Here is a 13,443-nt window from a genome sequence, read left to right on the forward strand (position 1 = left end):
AAAACATTAAAAAAAGGCGTGAGTTTATTTTGCTGTCCTTTCTTGTTACCCCCCCCCCCAAAAAAAAAAAAAAATGAAGGAATGAATGAATGAAAGACAAAAAGAAAGAAAGGAAGAAAGAATAAAAGAAAGGAAGGAAGGAAGAAAAAAGCAAAGGTAAAGAAAGGATAGATGTGAAGGAAGGAAAAAAAGAAAGAACTAAAGAAAGAAAGAAGGAAAGGAAGGAAAGAAAGAACAAAAATAAGAAAGAAAGAACGAAAGAAAAAAAGGAAGGAAAGAAAGAAAGAAAGAAAGAAAGAAAAAAAAGAAGGAAAGAAATGATGCAAGCAATAAAGAAAGAAAAAACAAAAGACAGAAAGTAATGAAAAAAGAAAAAGAAAGAAGGAAAGAAGCAATAAAATAAGAAAGAAAGGGTAAAAGGAGAGATGGAAAGAAGGAAAAAAGAAAGAATAAAAGAAACGAAGGAAGAAAAAAGTAAAGAAAAAATGTGAAGGAAGGAAAAAAAAAACCAAAGAAGGAAAGGAAGGAAAGAAAGAACAAAAGAAAAAAAGAATGAAGGAAAGAAATGAAGCAAGCAATATAGAAAGAAAGAACAAAAGACAAAGTAATGAAGGAAAGAAGGAATAAAAAAAGAAAGAAAGGGTAAAAGGAGAGATGGAAAGAAGGAAAACAGAAAGAAAGGATTGAAAGAAGGAAGAAATCAAGAAAAGGGAAAATGATAGAAGGAAAAAGGAATGTTGGGAAGGAATAAAGAAGGAAGGAAGCAAGCAAGCAATATAAAAAAAAGAAAGAAAATGTAAAAGAATAAATGAAAGGAAGAACAAAAAAGAAAGACCAAACTTCAAAGAAAGAAAGGAAAGGAAGCAAGCAGTAAATAAAAGGAAGAAAGAAAAGGTAAAAGGATAGATGGAACAAAGGGGAAAAAGAAAGAACAAAAGACAAAGAAGAAAGGAAGGAATGAAAGAGAGAAAGGGCTGAAAGAAGGAATAAAAACAAGAAAGGGTAAAGAAAGGATGGATGGAATGAGGAAAGAAAGAAAGTAACAAAGAATGAAGGAAAGAAAGGGGAAAAGAAGGAAGGAAATGAAGAAAGAAAGAAGAGATAAATATAGGATGGATGGACTCAAGAATTAAAGAAAGAAGGAAATCAAAAAAGAAAGAAAAAGAAAGAGCATTAGAAATAGAGAAAAATATTAACAGGACAGAAAGAATGAAAGAACAAAAGACAAAGAAAAAGGGAAAATTAAAAAAGAAAGACAGTAAAAGAAGAGAGGGAAGAAACAAAGAAAGATTGAAAGAAAACAAAGGAAGAAAGCTAAAACTATCATCATAAATAAATCATCAGTTTCTTTTTGGCTCAATTAAAATATACTAGTACTAGCTACGAAAGAAACCAAGTGTATCAACACACACACAAATGCATATGTGGGGCTATCATGTATTCAGACGATATCACTCGAAACCCGATCTCTTTGAACTAAAACAGAAGTGAAAATTTCTCCTTTTACTGCTTACAAATGACAGAGTTACCCCAATTTTGGCAAATTTTTAGGAAATATGGACATTATAAGAGCTTTTCATTAGTGTGAAATGTGAATTTTGACAGTTCTGTGAGAGATTTCTGCCAGAGGTTAGCCAAGCTTCGTTCGTGCAGCCAGTAGGAAATTTACCATGTGGGCTGTGTGGCTGGCTAGCCACGTGTACACTGTATGTTACCCTATCAAAAATTGCATGCGATTCATTCTGTGTGTGTTCTGTGTGTGAATGCCATAATTTAACGGGAGGAAAATGGTTCGCAATTTGAGTCATGGAATATTTTTCATGTTTATGTTGGACTCGCGAATTTGACCATTTCTGAAAAAGTTACTGGCCCAACAATAGTTTTTATTACTGTTTATGTCGGACCCATAAATCTTGCTATTTTTGGAAAAATTACTGGCCCGACAATGATATTTTTTACTGGTCATGTCGGACCAGTAAATCTTGCTATTTCTGAAAATCTACTGGTCCGACAGTGATTTTTACCGGTCTGGGACCGTCGGACCGGCGCTAGTGTCGAGCCCTGTTTATTCTATCTTTCATCATTTTATTCTAACATTCCTTTTTAAAAATATATTTTCCTTCATTTTCCCCTTCATTTTTTATTTCTTTCCGTTCTCAATTCAACTCTTTATCTTTCGCCCATTCCCTCCTTCATTCTTTCGTTCACCCCCCCTTCCAATTCTGTGCATTTTTTCCCAAGTCGAACACCGTGTAGCCTCCTTTGTTGATCCTTTTTTTTAAAGACCTGGCTCGGTCGATCCGCTCATGCAGCGTACTTTGTCGATTGTCCCGTATTTCTTTTTGTGAAAACTGGTCATCCTGCATTCAGCTGGTTCCAAAACCAGATTTTCGTCTCCGAAATCGGAGCCGCCATGTTTGCATAAAATTTGTGAAGCCGATGTGAAATGCATTATGGGTGAAAACGCTACTGCGCAAGCGCAAACCCGAGCTGTCGACCGCGTCGATCAACTTTCCTTATCTGATTTACGAGCGGCCTGTGTAATGCGCCGTGAGGGACCCTGCTGAGAGGGGATTAGCGGTGCCGTGCATGGGGCAAAGCGTTTGTGAGAGTCAGATCTCCTTCTGTTAAAAGCTCTATGCCACGATCGTATCTAAATTAGTTTACACTCACCTCCGCATATAAGGCAGAATACGGCCGTGTGTTGCTGCCCTCTGCGTTCGGTTATAATATCATGATCATGGTGATTCAATAAATCCAAAATGGCGGATAGGTGGAAGTCGTCGACTGATCAAAACCATGTCCGAAAAGTCCCCAAATCAGTGATAAAATCTCATTTAACCATAAAATACTTGCTAATAATATGAAAGGTGAGGATTTATTCATGTTGATTATGTTTCTTTAAATAGTTTTTGAGCTCGAATCTCTTTGACTAAAATGGATTTTAAGGTGATGTTAGTACATTGGCAGATGCAAATTTTGACAGCGCTAGCATTTTGACATCATTGCGTATTGGTTTTCTATGTAAACGGAATTGTCACTTTTTCATGTACACAAAGTCTATGGGAAACGGAATTTCCGTTTTCAGACATGCTGAAACGGAATTTGAGATTTTCTGAAACGGAAAAGGCAATTTTTAGAAACGGAAAATCACTGTCCCTAAGTATCTCTGAGGGAATCAATTCTCAAAATATGTATAGAACCAGCCCTCAAGTTCATATAGCGAAAGGCAATTCCATTGAATATGTGCCTACCTCCTTTGCCTTGCTGCCACCTGAAATTCACTTATTACCAGCATATTTTTTTCTCTCCAAAATACTGCCTTGCCCTCCTATTGGCTTACTTCATGAGCTGTACGTAGAATCGTATTTGAAAAGTGTTTTCTCAACTCACCTGTATTTTCTGTTTTTAATGAAACTAACTTTATTTGATTGTGGGTGTATAATAATGATCAAGGCTTATCTTATTTGGAACAGAGTGACCACATTTTTGTGGTTTAGACCAATCTTTATCTTTAAATCATACAAACACAAATGTACAGTACATCAGAAGGAAGAGTAAGAAATACACTGTATTATGACCATTTTTTATTGCATCGATATCTTTCACCTTTATTCAATGGAGAATAATCATTAAGATTCCCCAAATTGGCAACATGGAAATGTCAAAATTTACTACTTTTTATGCAGATTTGTACCGGTACATGTATATCAAGACACATTATCAATGGCTATTTGTTAAAAATTAAATAAACTTCAAATTGAAATACATGTATGTAGCAATGTGAGAAACAAATACTAATGCTGCCAATTTGAAAAATAAAAGTTGATCAAAAAACGCTTAGAGTAAAAGGCTAATCATGCAGGCCTGCCAACTACATGTAGCCTACTCCTTTTTTCTAGGGGTTACCCCTGTTTTGCAGATATTTTATCAACCAAAAAGAACTCGGTTTTCCTTTTATATAAAGATAAAAAAGTGAGGGAGACACACCTGACATCAAGCAGACAAATTTGTGCCGCCTGGTTAGGACTCCTTTTTTTCATTTTCAAATTTTGGCAGGCCTGCTAATGTCTCTTGAATGCAATCCAGTTTTGTGGTTTTTAGATTCAGACATGAGCATACGCTGTACTTAGTTTGACAGAGACAGGCTGAGCTTCAAATGTAAAGTCCAAGGATTCTGTAATATTCACCCTGTAATAAAAAATAGAAGTCCCTTGACAATTTGTTTCTTTCCTGTTTTTATTTTATATTACAGGATGTTTTAGACTGGTTGAATGAAAGGAAGTTGGCCTATCGACTCCCAAGTACAGTAGCAACGCTAGAATCAGACTTCTACAGTATACCTCGGTACATGAACATGTATGTATGTGTATAGTGTACACTGTTATTGTCTGTTTACAGTCGTGTTTTATGCTAGCTGTGGTTTGCATGCATCCATGTGTCTGGAAAACTGCCCTAGTTGAGTTTTAATTGCACTTGACCTGCTTCTAGTATGTCAAATACAGTACATGAATATGTATATGTCCATGTTTGTATGTTGATTCTTCAGGGTCAAAAGCCAATATCTGTATGTTTTGTTTCGATATCTGTAGGTCTGTGTCTCCATAATCACTCTTACTACATGTATATGGATTAGACAATGTATTGAACAAAAAAGAAACATTTTCAGCTGTATACCACTCAAACTTTAGTATTTGTAGTTAATACTGTCTACCAGCTTTGCAAACAGGTGTGTTTATAGCTGGTTATTTTGCTTTGAATAATGTATGGATTAATTGTTATACAGTACACATGCACTTGTGTGCACAATAAATGATATTATGCACTGGCAGAGGTGAAAGCCTACTGATTCTCAGCAATTACAGAGGAGAAAATAGAAGAAATAGAGGAAGAAGAAGAAAGAAACACGTTAAATAAAGAAATCAGGGCCAAAACATCTATAAAGCTTTAATAGACATTGATCATGGGACTAATTTTTACATTTGATCATACACAAGTTTAGGACTAATCAATGCAATTAACTATATTACAGGGACCTTCACTAATAATTTGGAGTAGAGAATGTTTCCTGTCTGTCCTGTATGCTCTGCCTGGATACTTTTTCCCTTGAACGAACCACCAGTTTGTTTTAGTTAGGGTTGGGAAATGTCATCGCTGATGGAGACACAGTATTTACATGTAATTGGTGTTTAATTTTGTCAATGACATGTTCTAACTTCCATATTGTGTGCATTTATTATTTTGAATTGTTCTTTATTTTGAATGAGACACTTGTATATTTGCACATGTGTTGAGCTTGGACATGGATTGGCCCGACCCAGACTTGAACTGATCACTGGCCACACGCAATCAACTCTCCCATGTACATATATGTCATCGTGTGCATGTACATGTAGCGTAGGATGTACATGAGGGTGACATGAGAGTTTGCCCTCATGACAGCCCAAATCACCCCTAAAATTCCCCCAAAATACATGCTTTGGGGCGACCATCCTTTCAAGAGTAGCCCCAAGAATATTGATAGAAAATCAATATTCTGATTATGGCAGAATAATGATATTGCTTTTACTGCATAATTACCCGTTACCCCTGAAAAGTAGCCCTGAAATGATTACAAAAATGATTTAAAAAAAAAATTACCCCTCCAAAATTCTGCGATCATCATAATGTAAAAAAAAAAAAAAGCCCGTTGAAAATAAAAATTATTTCCTTCCTTGATGTACTGTACATGTAATTGTTCATATTGTTAGTTTCTGAGTAGGGATCTCTCTATTAAGGTGCCATAGATACATGTAGGCCTACCTGTAAAGAGGCACACAGCAAGCCTGTGCAAGGGGATTCCCCTAGTTTTGAAGGGGGATTCCCCCAACATACATGTACATGTATCTGTCTGACCAAGGAGTTACCAGCACCAAGACTGTGCACACATAAGTATACATGCAATTGCAAGAACTTTGGAAACTAATTCAAATACATTTTATGCATCAGCCCATGTACTGTGTACATTTTTATTTTTCAATTTTCAGTAGTACGTATGTAAATGTACAATCATGTATGTAATCCTGTCTGTGATTTTGTGCATGTGCGGTTTATTTCTGTATTGCTGTTTCTATCTCTTTAGGATTAGAGTACATGTGCATAATACCTGTATTTTCTCTGATTACAAGTCGGGGTATTCCCCTTCTGTATATGGAGAAGGGGATTACCCCTATGCTAGTGTGGGGTTGTAAAATGATACAGTTTATGGGGGAAAATAAATGTTCAACTGAAGAAGGGAATAACATAAGCTCAATCATACATCTAACAGAAGCAAACGGAGAGGAGAAGAGGGAACTAAACTCGATGACACAGGAACAAAATGGAACTTAACTCGATGAAGTCTGGTAGTGCACTGTTTTATTTGCTGGGCTACTTTGCCTCAGCTAAACTCATAATGGCAATAACAAAATTAGCATATATTTAAATTACACGGTTATTATTGCGGTTATTTCTGTATTTCTGTTTTTATCTCTTTAGGATTAGAGTACATGTGCATAATACCTGTATTTTCTCTGATTACAAGTCGGGGTATTCCCCTTCTGTATATGGAGAAGGGGATTACCCCTATGCTAGTGTGGGGTTGTAAAATGATACAGTTTATGGGGGAAAATAAATGTTCAACTGAAGAAGGGAATAACATAAGCTCAATCATACATCTAACAGAAGCAAACGGAGAGGAGAAGAGGGAACTAAACTCGATGACACAGGAACAAAATGGAACTTAACTCGATGAAGTCTGGTAGTGCACTGTTTTATTTGCTGGGCTAATTTGCCTCAGCTAAACTCATAATGGCAATAAAAAAATTAGCATATATTTAAATTACACGGTTATTATTGCGGTTATTTCTGTATTTCTGTTTTTATCTCTTTAGGATTAGAGTACATGTGCATAATGCCTGTATTTTCTCTGATTACAAGTCGGGGTATTCCCCTTCTGTATATGGAGAAGGGGATTACCCCTATGCTAGTGAATCTAATTATCATATTTTGATCTGATTGAAAAAGGAATTGGCTATTCTGGGAAGTAAAATGAAATATTGTTTCATATATTAATACATTATTTTAATTTTTCCACTCATAAAATCTTATTCTAGTGCTATATATGTAGGATTTCTGTTTTTTTTTTCAGCATTTCATTGAAGGTCATCATTCTTGTTCACTATGCCGTCGACAAGGGGTGATCAGTGGACATACAAGAAGGTCCTAGGATCGGGATCCTTCGGAGAAGTCCTCCTTTATCAGTTTGGTGTAAGTACATGTATTATACAAATAATGCATGCAGCCGAGTGCGTTAGTGGAAATGCAGAGCACGCGAGGTTTCTTTAGATAGGTGCCGCACTGCACGAGCCGCTGGCCGCGAGTGCCCAGTGTGCACCATCTGAAGAAACCGAGCTTTCTCTGCATTTACTTTTACGCACGACAGAGCAAGTGCATTATTTGTTTTATAAAATAGCAACACAGAAACAACTTCTAAAAAAGTTACAGTACAGCTTTGTTGGACTTCTACCGCACTGGTTTGCTTGAGCGTGCAATGTCAATTTTCGTTGCGCACCTTTTGCACTGCCGTGCAGTGCACCAAAAAAGTTGGATGTCATGTGACGCGTATTGGCCAATCGCGATGCTTGAAATAATACACCTATTTTATAAATTGTGATATGAGCAGGGGGCCGTTTCATAAAGCTGTTCGTAAGTCAAGAGCGACTTTAAGAACGACTGGTGATCCTTTCTTACGCACTAAACCATCGCCAATGAATATATCATTTACCACAAGAAAGGATCACCAGTTGTTCTAAAAGTTGCTCTTTACTAAAGAACATCTTTATGAAACACGTACCAGTAGTGATTGAATGTTTTATATCTGCTTTTGTCTCGGTTGAATATGGATGGATGGATTTTAGTACATCCTCAAGAGTCAATCCAACCCTCATAGTCTCCTCGACCTTTATTTATTTTGTCAGAGTCTCAGTTAGTCTATCTTGAGTTATGACTGGTCCCACATGTAAAAATTTGTGTCCACTTTTGTGCTGTTAAACTACATGTAAACACAGGTATTGAATCTTTGTTAAACAGAATTGAAAACTGTCAAGTTTTGAATCTTTGTAAAATGATTTGAAAGATAATGGTCATATTAGAGCACTAACTACTATGATAATGTAAGTATCAGGTGGAAGTGGAAGGTAAATATGGAATAAAGCAGTCGTATGTCAGTCAAAATCAATGTATGTCCGGCATGGTTTATTTGACAGGATTTCCTCTGACGTTTCAAATTGTATAAATGAGTTCTATTAATTTCTTTGTGGTCAGTGTACTACTTAAAAAGGCATTCCTCATTACCTGTAGAATTTTCTATCAATAAAACACCAGTTGTTTTTTGTAGTGTCACATGTGTAATTTAAGTAAGTGCTGTCCTCCTGGCATAGAATTTCAGTTTCTATGCATTAAAGAGTTCAGCCATTATTTTTAGAAGGCATATCCCTTTTGTTTCTTCAGAGAAACAAAAAACCCATTTGTTTACATGGGAATGGTTTCACAAAGAGTTATAAAAGTCAAGCTTAAAGCTACAAGTATATAATAAGAGTAATTTTTGAGAGAAAGGCTTTGATTTGAAAATCATGATTAATTGTGAATGTTATCATACCGTTAAAGATATGCTGGTGAGTTCTGACAGTTTACAATGTACCTTTACATAAACCAAACATTACCATTGGATATTATGAAATCTAAACTGAAGCTAGAGTACATGTACTATGAAAATCACCAACACAGATACACACTGGGGGATTTATGTATTATAATTTTTTCATTGGAATTAACAAGTTTATGCTTCTTTTTTTCTAGAGCTGCAATTATTTTATGGTTTGACTCACATTTTATAATTGCTACCACACTAGTACACGCATTTGTGTTTAATTGCTAACATTAAATAGTGAATAGGCATGCGTGCAATGGTGTCAGATTTTGCACAATGTGAAAGAAAATACTATTCTATGCAATTTACAAAGCGGGTTAAGTTAAACCTACATGTACATGTATGTCGTGTAGGATAGCATATGTCAAAGTGACTAATTTAATGTGTCATTGATGTCACATGACTTCGTAGATGCAAGACATTAATCACATGTGTACAGGTTGTATGTCTATTAATGTTTTCTGCCTCCTATCGCTCTATACCAGTCCAAGTACAGGGTATTCAAGGTTGAATGTATGGTGTACATGTATTTTTGTTTTATAAATCTCGATTTTCCTACATATTTTCAGGACACCCATGAATTTATGGCTGTCAAGAAGTGCAAGACAGTTCTCCAGAGTGAAAACCTAAAGAGATGGAGAGATGAGGTTGAATTCATGAGGGAACTAAGACACACCCACTTAGTACAAGGTCTTCCTATACCCCCTGGTCTGGAAGCTATACCATCAGAACCCCCATGTCTGGCTATGGAGTACTGTTCCAGGGGTGATCTACGAAAGGTGAGCACAAATTTTATTTTGTTCTGTTTTTTTTTTTTTTTACAATTACATGTAGTTAAAAAAAAAGACCATGCTAAGTTTTTGTTTAACCTTGAATGATAGGTAGTAGGATGTGAAAGTAATTGTAGCTTGTCAAGTACTGTGTGCGCCTCACCGGCGACTGACTGGAATACTCCCCAGGGAGTGGAGGATGTGCATGTGTGCGGGAATGACTGATTGATCCGATGAATGGGGTAATGATATATCTGTAATGCGCTTAGACCTATGGTTCCAATGTATTGAGCGTTATATTCAAAGCGGAATATTATTCATAGTAGTAGTACTAAATTTGTGCATTTTAGTCTTTTCATGTCTATTGACTCTATTTTGATGGGGCACGATCAAATCCCTCCACAAACCAAATTTGGAGGGGAAAAAATGGTTCATGGTGGACTAAGGATGGGCCAAATGAATACCTGATATGCCTCATTGAAATCAGTAATTGGCCTAGTTCATGACTGTTTGGAACCAGGCTAATTTAAGCTGATATCAAAGATGTTAAGCAGGTGTTCATACAGTCACCAATTTGAGTTGTGGATCAATCAAGTTTTTCACAACTCTAATTAGGATGTATCATGTGTGATTTATGTAACTTTTCCTTATACTTACGTTAATATATAAATTTTGATTTATATTTATTTTAAGATGTCTTTATGTATGTGAACAAGATGAATTTCCTCAGTGGATAATAAAAATAACTGTTTGTCTACAATTTTTTTGCTTTTGCTTTCTCCAGAAATTATCGGAGCTAACGAACATGTGTGGGCTTCCCGAGTCGGAGGTCCTCTTATTGGCCAAACATATATCCTCCGCTATGGAATACCTTCACAATCACCATAAATCAATTATACACAGAGATATCAAACCAGAGAATATCATGCTGCAAGATCAGGAAGGACAGGTAACCAAAATATCATTATGGTATCTGTCAGTTAATACTCTTGTCAGTGAATTACAGGGATCATGAAAATCTACTGAACCTTACATGTGAACAAGATAAATGATACATGTATCTTCTCATTTCTCTGAAAAAAAGAGAGAAATAAGTCATCATTTTCACATTGCAAGCTACGCCTCAATGATTTGAGAAAAGTATGAAAATATGCCTTATTCCATTTTAATGATTCATAATCATTCATGTATGACTGATCTCAGTTTACAACTACACACTGTACATGAACACTTTGACCACCCTAGAGAGACATAAAAGCAGTTTTCATATAATTATGCAGGTAGGCTTTATGAACAGGTTTCTGTAATACATGTTTCAATAGCGCTATTCAGGAGAAACCAAACATTTGGTCTTTGTAGACAGGTGATCCTTCTATACAGGAAGTATTCAGAAGCAGTTTAATGTCTGATGTTCTAAAGATAAATACCAGTTGTGGTAACGATCTCAAAATGAGTTCGAAAAGAATCCAATAAAATTACCACCCAATTGTTTGTATGCATAAATTAAAAATATGTGCCAAATGACTCTGGAAGAAAATGCATAATTGCTGAGAAATTTCATAAAATGTCGGCATTTTTCCAAGCATTGTTAATACACTGTCCCACATATGCTTATTTGTGTTAGTAATCATCGCAATTTTCGGTTTGAGCTAAGATTTCATGATTTCACAAAGATAAGTTCACATTCATGTACCAGATCTAGATATATGATAATATGGTGACAATTAATATTGATTTAAAAGACGTTCTCATGAAATAATTTTTGCTGCAACTCCTTTATTTTAACTTTAATTGTTGCTCTGTAGCGACCCTGCATTTTTTAATATAGAATGTCCTTAGTGCAGGGCGCGACAAACCCGCTTGCACGCTTGCCTGGGGCAAGTGAAAATGACGTGTGGGCAAGCATTTCTCAAAGTCAATTGCCCGATCGGGCAAGTGGTTGTTTTGGAAATAAAATGATAAAATATCAGTAGACCCTCTAAATTTCAATATCTTTTGGATAATCAAAACTATCCCTCATAGTATGTCAAACCAGTAAAAAAAAACAGTGGAAACTGATGTAAAATCAGCACCAATTACCAATAATTTATCGCCAGGTACCTCGTTCGAAAAACCATGCCATCGCATCTTACGTTACGTTCTATGTGTGCAATGACTGCGCATGCGCTACTATATGCCGATGCAAAAAAAAACAAAAAAACACCAAAAGTGGCTAAAATTTCACATTTTGCAAAAATCCATGAAATGGCCATCTATATTCCATATTACCTTGAAATTGTTTTGATTTAGTTGGAAACTACCAAAAAAATGAAGAATTTTCAGCTCTTTCTTGACTCTGATTTATGATGATGTTACACTCTGTAAATGTTTTTTATTATTGTGGTCCCACATGTAGACTTTTATGGTGTTGACCAAAACCCCCATGAAAGTCTACATGCGGGACTACAATAAAAAAAAATATTGACCGAGTGTAACATCATGAAATGATGAAGAAAAGACAAGAGAGAGGTGAATATTCTTAATTTTCTTGATAGTTTCCAACTAATAAAAAAAAAAAAATCAAGGAAATATGGAAAATAAATGACCATTTCATAGATTTAAAGATGCAAAATGTGAAATTTTAGCCACTCCACTGTTGATGATTTTTTTTTTTTTTTTTTTTTACATCATAAAACGATCTTTTTCAGAGGCAATAAAGAGCTGAATATTTTTCACTGGCTTTCTTTATAGTTTCCAACTAAATCAAAACAATTATAAGGAAATATGGCAGACAGATAACCATTTCGTGGATTTAAAGATGCAAAATAAGAAATATTAGCAACTTTTGGTGAAGGTTTTTTTTTAACCTTAAACGCCCATTTATAAATAGCGAAAAGTTTTTTCAAAATAAACGTAATGACTCAGGCCTACGTTGCTGAAAATAAAATTTTAAATGTGTGTTCTTCTATACTGTACATGATTCTCAATTGTTGTTATTTTGTATGACCTTTAAAAATAAGAGTAGTGCCGTCATAATAAAAAATAAAAATAAACAAATTGGGCAAGCAGTTTTTCTATCGGGCAAGCAAATTTTTTTATCACTTGCCCGACAGGGCAAGTGACAAACATTTTTTTTTGTAGAGGCCTGCTTAGTGTTTATTTTTCAAAGACTGATCACAATGTAACACCCCCACATATAGCATTTCATGTCCTTTAATTTATTTTTTTCAAAAAGACCATTTACAAGTTGACAGATCTAGGATTTGCCAAAGACTGCCATGTAACACCCCCACATATAGCATTTCATGTCCTTTAATTTATTTTTTTCAAAAAGACCATTTACAAGTTGACGGATCTAGGATTTGCCAAAGACAGTAAGAACCAACCCGCCGTCTCCTTTGTGGGAACCAAAGAGTACATGGTAAGTCTAGCTTGACCCTTTTCCAAAAAAAATCCTGAGAATTTACCAGCTGGTTGACATTCTAGATTACTTTTTGATAGTGGTGATGGAGGCTTTTTTTACTTTACTGCTAAGAAAGCATTATTAGATAAGCAAAGCAGCCAAGGGACTTTGTAATGAGGATAATTGAAAGGACTTGTCAGACGTTTTATCCGACAAGTCCTGTTTTATCCGACAGTTACCATAGTAACACTGCCTCTCAGCCAATCAAAATCAAGGAAAGATGTCAGATCTGACAACTTGTCAGACAAAAATGTTGATGAAACGCTCCCCAGTGCACCTAGGGAGAACTGAACCCGGGTCACTAGATTCTGAGACTCCCGCTCTACTGGCTGAGTGATCATGTTCACTACAGCTGTCATCGCTTGTTGGAACCTTCTGACCAACACTCGGTGAAATATCACACCTGCCTGCCCAATATGAATTTTGCTGCTGAATGATTTATAGATAATATTTTTCATTTTTAAGCCCTGAGCACAGTTTTTTCCCTTTGAAGTCCTGTTGCA

General features: G+C 35.7%; 1 protein-coding gene across 1 annotated transcript in view; it reads left to right on the top strand.

Annotated features, from left to right (window-relative positions):
* Positions 1 to 4,251: 4,251 nt before the first annotated feature.
* The window catches only part of LOC129282029 (inhibitor of nuclear factor kappa-B kinase subunit alpha-like), a 31,550-nt gene continuing 22,358 nt past the window's right edge, over positions 4,252 to 13,443 (top strand). Inside the window, exons 1-5 of the mRNA XM_064112788.1 lie at positions 4,252 to 4,359; positions 7,169 to 7,287; positions 9,298 to 9,507; positions 10,283 to 10,447; positions 12,812 to 12,898. Coding sequence (XP_063968858.1) covers positions 7,201 to 7,287; positions 9,298 to 9,507; positions 10,283 to 10,447; positions 12,812 to 12,898 — 549 coding nt within the window. The 5' untranslated portion in view covers positions 4,252 to 4,359; positions 7,169 to 7,200. The remainder of the gene's footprint in view (positions 4,360 to 7,168; positions 7,288 to 9,297; positions 9,508 to 10,282; positions 10,448 to 12,811; positions 12,899 to 13,443) is intronic.

Source organism: Lytechinus pictus, chromosome 18 (assembly GCF_037042905.1).
Source record: "Lytechinus pictus isolate F3 Inbred chromosome 18, Lp3.0, whole genome shotgun sequence".
Lineage (NCBI taxonomy): Eukaryota > Metazoa > Echinodermata > Echinoidea > Temnopleuroida > Toxopneustidae > Lytechinus > Lytechinus pictus.